Source organism: Carassius carassius, chromosome 41 (assembly GCF_963082965.1).
Source record: "Carassius carassius chromosome 41, fCarCar2.1, whole genome shotgun sequence".
Taxonomy (NCBI): domain Eukaryota; kingdom Metazoa; phylum Chordata; class Actinopteri; order Cypriniformes; family Cyprinidae; genus Carassius; species Carassius carassius.
The window spans coordinates 770176-775175 of NC_081795.1; the positions used below are offsets into that span (position 1 = coordinate 770176).

Here is a 5000-nt window from a genome sequence, read left to right on the forward strand (position 1 = left end):
GCAATTTTGATGTTAATATTAATAAATAATCATTAATTTTGCAAAAAAATAATAGGCGTCAATTTGGCTAATTATTGCAGACTGGGGCTCATGAGGGTAGTAGCAGTAGTTGAAAAAATTTAATAATTAACTATATAATAAAAAAAAAATATTTAAAATATTTTTAACAAATATTTTAAAAAAATATGTGTTTAAAAATATTTAAAATACTCTAAAAAAAAATAATTAAAATAATATGTAATAAAAACTAAAGTAATATTAACATAATTAATAATAATAATATAAAAAGATTAAATATTATTTAAAAATGAAATTTAAAATAATAATAATTCAAATCGTAATAATTTGAAATTAAGTCAAATAAATATAAGTAATAAAAACTAATGCAATATTAATATTAATGATTAATATTAATAATATTGAAATGATAATAACACAAACTTAGCGGGTTTGTGAGGGAAAAGCAAAAAAGCTAAAAATTAATCAAACAATATTATTTTTTAAAACACCAGATAGTACATAACTATATTATACTATAGCAATATTAATAAATAATATTATAATAACAAAAAAATGTTGAAACGTGTGACCGATGTCCTGATTTTCAGAAATCTATTTTGATTTTGATTTGATTAAACAGATTTCTGAAAAACCGACTGATGCCATCAAGTAAAAATAACTCCTCCTAAATCGAGAAACTATTAAATAAATAATGCATAAAAGGACCTCCAAATGAAATCAAAATAACCCCGAAGACCCATACTGCACAATGTTTTGGGTCACTAAACCCGTGACCTCTGACCTCTGACCCCAGGTTCACTGTACCGCGTTCTCGCTCTCTCTCGCTGGAAACACGCTGCAGCATCTCAGCGGGACGATGCTCTCGCTCGCGGTTCCTCTCCTCCTTTTCACGGCTGAAGCTGCGCTGGCCGACCGCGGGACGTTTCATCCGGTCAGATCCGCGGTCATCACGCCGATCGTAGCGGTCAGCGACCCGGTCGAAACGATCGCTGCGCTCCCGACTGAAACTGCTCCTGAGAAACACACACACAGCGACGAAACAAAACGCCACAACGTTGTTATTTTATCAACATTACAGTTTTCGTTCATATTTTGAATGTGTTTTATACGTGACCCTGGAGCACAAAACCAGAGTAAATTTATCGAAAATGATTTATGCATCATCTGAAAACTGAGTAAATCATCTCTCCATTAATGTCTGGTTTAGAATCGTACAATATTTGTCTGAGATGCAACTATTTGAAAATCTGGAATCTGAGGGAGCAAAAAAATCTAAATATTGAGAAAAACATCATTAAAGTTGTTCAAATGAATTCTTAGCAATGCATATTACTAAGTCTAAATGTCAAATATCTAAATGGAACCTGATCTTTATTTAATATCCTTATGAGTATTGGCGTATAAGAAAAATGTATAATTTTGACCCATGCAATGTATTTTTGGCTATTTCTACAAATATACCCCAGAGACTTAAGACTGCTTATCTGCTCCAGGGTCACATATTTAGATCAAATTAATATTTTTTATATTTATATCTTTATATACATTTTTGCATTTTGCTACTCAAGAATAATAACATTTAAAATAGTCTTAATAACAATGCTTTAAAAACTTCAAAGTGATGATGTAAATATTATATATTTAAGATATAAAATAAAAAAATATATCTGTTTACCTACATATATATATATATATATATATTTATTTATTTAAATATTTACAAAATATATTTTACAAATCAACAAGATAAAGCAAAAAATAAAGTAAGAATTATATACAAATATAATATATGGAATTTTTTTTTTTCAGGACAAGTTTTTATTTTATTTTATGTCAAATGTATTTTGAGTAAAAAAAAAATTCATTTACAGCAAGACATTATAATAAAATATATATTTTTACATTTTATTAATATTTCTTTAAATATATATATATATATATATTTAAAGTATAACACTTTTTTTTTTAATGGTTTTAATTTTGGTTAGCTAGAATAACTCTAGTTATTCTTTCCCTATTTCTATTTCCATGTTGCACTGAGTGTGACCTCTGACCTGTGAGGAAGCCTCCGGTCAGAGTCGACGTTGGAGGATGATGATGATGAAGAGGAGGCAGGCTGCTGAAGTGCTGAAAAGCGGTTTAAAGTGCTGGTACGACCAGAATCCTGGGCTGGAAAACACACATTAACAGAGCTCAGAGTCTGTTCCTGAGCACAACACAATCAGACGCGTGACACACTCACTGCTGTCGCTGGCTTTGGCTCCCGAGCCTCCGCTGCTGCCTTTGCCCCAACTGCCCCACGAGCCTTTACCTCCGGGGACAAGAAGCTGATTACTGAAGTCCAAAGCGCCCGGCTGCACGACATACACACAGCAGCAGTGGTCAGTGTAAGACAGATTATTAAACAGATACAATTCTTAAAAAAAAAAAAAAAAAAAAAAAAAAAATATGTATTAAATGTTAAGTGAAATTAAATAAGATGTAGTATAATGAATAAATAAAATCATATCTCTCATATTAAAAATAAAATATAAACAATGTATTTTTATTTATCTAAACTTTAAATAACACAAAAAAAACTGCAATAAAAATAAATAAATGCTATATAGACATGAATAAAAAATGCAGTAAAAATTACATAAACCCAACAAAATCACTAATACTTAAAAAAATACTTAAAAAATAAAAAACGATTCAAAATTCAGGGACTTTGTGAGTCGACGAAAAGCAAAAGATGAATAAAAAAAATTAAAAAAGTAAATATTTCAAACAAAAATATTTAATAAGATGTCAGAGAACTGTTAACGTGCGGGTGTTATTAAATTGCTGAAATAAATAAAATAATAAATTAAAATAATATTCATAATCTTAAAAAAACTGCAAAGTGAAGAAGTAAATTAAAACATTTACAATCTTTAAGTTGAAAAAAGAAAATAAAGCCCACTCAATTATATTTTTGTATAATATATAATTCAAATAATTTAAATATATTAACAATATAACACTTATATAAATAATATAAAAACAATTTTTAACTTTAAAAATGATGAAAACTAGCAGCAGAAATGTTTAACAAGTGTAGGTTGCTGCACTACAACCGAACTAAAAACTAGAAACTATTAATTTTTTTTTTTTTAAATCAAAAACTGTTAAAAATGACCAAAGCACACCAATATTTCAAAGAAAGAAATTAAACTAAAATTCAAATAAAAACAGAAAGAATAAAAATAAATGTTGATTAAAATAGAAATAACACAACGGTAACGCTCACATTTATATAATAACATTATAGTAAAATTTAGTATGAATATAATATTTGCTACAGTAAAACTACTAACACTGTTGAAAACAGTGGACGGAAAAAACTTCTTACTGTTTATTTATAGATCAGAGTTTGATAATAATCAATAATAAATGCACTGGAGCTGAATCAGACCTTGGTGATCTTGCTGAGGCGCGTCGGGTCGATGGGTCTGTTCTTAGTGGAGATGGGAACCGTGTTCCAGCCGTCATCAGGGGCCTGGTTGCTTCGGGGACCGGGTGTGTGGGGGCCTCCCCGGGGCCCCATCCCCCCCCCTCCTCCTGCACTGCGGCTGTCCTTCTTGGACAGAAGCTGCTGCTGAACTTTGACCTGCTCTCGGTGCTCCTCTAGCTCCGCCTCCTTGTGGATCTGCTCGATGGTCTTGGGCCCCAGATCTCCTCTCCGAGGGACCCAGTTATTCTGAGGGATGCAGAGAGAACGAGCTCAGAAAGAAACATTACACTCAAAACATGCTGGATTTTCCCCATTCCCTCCCTCTCTTAAACACTTCAGTTTTGCTGCAAAACTCTGGAATGATTACATACAAAAATACAGTAAATTTTTTTAAATATTATTATAATCAAAAAAATAATAATTATAACTTGAAACCAAGTAAAGTATTTTTGGAATCTTAAGATTAAAAAAAAAAAAAAAGTTGAAAGAAGTCTCTTCTGCTCACTGAGGCTGCATTTATTTGATCAAAAATACAGTAAAAAAAGTTTAATATCATTATAATCTAAAAAATATGAAATAACTTGAAATTAAGTAAAACAATTGTGGAATCTTAAGATTTAAAAAAATTGAAATAATTCTCTTCTGCTCATTGAAGTTGCATTTATTTGATCAAAAATACAGTAAAAATAGCGAAATATTTGTAGAATTTAAACATCGGTTTTCTGTGTGAATCTGTGTTAAAGTGTAATTTATTTCTGTGATGCTCCGCTGTATTTTCAGCATCATTCCTCCAGTCGTCAGTGTCACATGATCTTCAGAAATCATTTATAATGTTACCGAATATTTCTATTTCAAATAAATGCTGTTCTTTTGAGCTTTTATATTCATCTGTGAATCCTGAAAAATAAAATGAATCACAGTTTCCACAGAAATATTGTGCAGCTCAATTGTTTTCAACACTGATAATAATCAGAAATGTTTCTTGAGCAGTAAATCATCATATTATTCTGATTTCTGAAGATCATGTGACACTGAAGACTGGAGGAATGATGCTGAAAATACAGATGTGCATCACAGAAATAAATTACACTTTAACACAGAAAACAGATGTTTTAGATTGTAATAATATGTCACAATTTTACTGTATTTTTGATCAAATTTCAGCAGATTTATGTTTACACATTACACATTATTGTGGACTGTAATGTGGAACATTAATGAGGAAGTAAATAATCCCCCACTCAGAGTGTATTTCGATGGTTTACCCGTCGTAAATCAAGAACGTCCTGCAGCATGAAGCGGATTCTGGAAGAAGTTTTCCGCTCCTTGATAATTTTCTCCATCTGGTTGAAATATTGATCCATTCGGGGCTGAAAAGACAAATAGAAGCAGCAGAACATAAGCATGAGTCTGAAATGATAGATTATTGAAATAAATATTTTAAATAATACATTTAAATAATCTTAAATATATATATAGTAAAATTATAAATACAACAGCCAAA

General features: G+C 30.3%; 1 protein-coding gene across 1 annotated transcript in view; it reads right to left on the reverse strand.

The window, feature by feature from the left end:
- Positions 1-5000, reverse strand: part of LOC132123003 (eukaryotic translation initiation factor 4 gamma 1-like) — a gene marked incomplete at its 5' end in the record, with an annotated part of 49285 nt that overhangs the window by 8486 nt on the left and 35799 nt on the right. Inside the window, 5 exons of the mRNA XM_059533537.1 lie at positions 810-1034; positions 2076-2190; positions 2264-2375; positions 3458-3742; positions 4762-4866. Coding sequence (XP_059389520.1) covers positions 810-1034; positions 2076-2190; positions 2264-2375; positions 3458-3742; positions 4762-4866 — 842 coding nt within the window. The remainder of the gene's footprint in view (positions 1-809; positions 1035-2075; positions 2191-2263; positions 2376-3457; positions 3743-4761; positions 4867-5000) is intronic.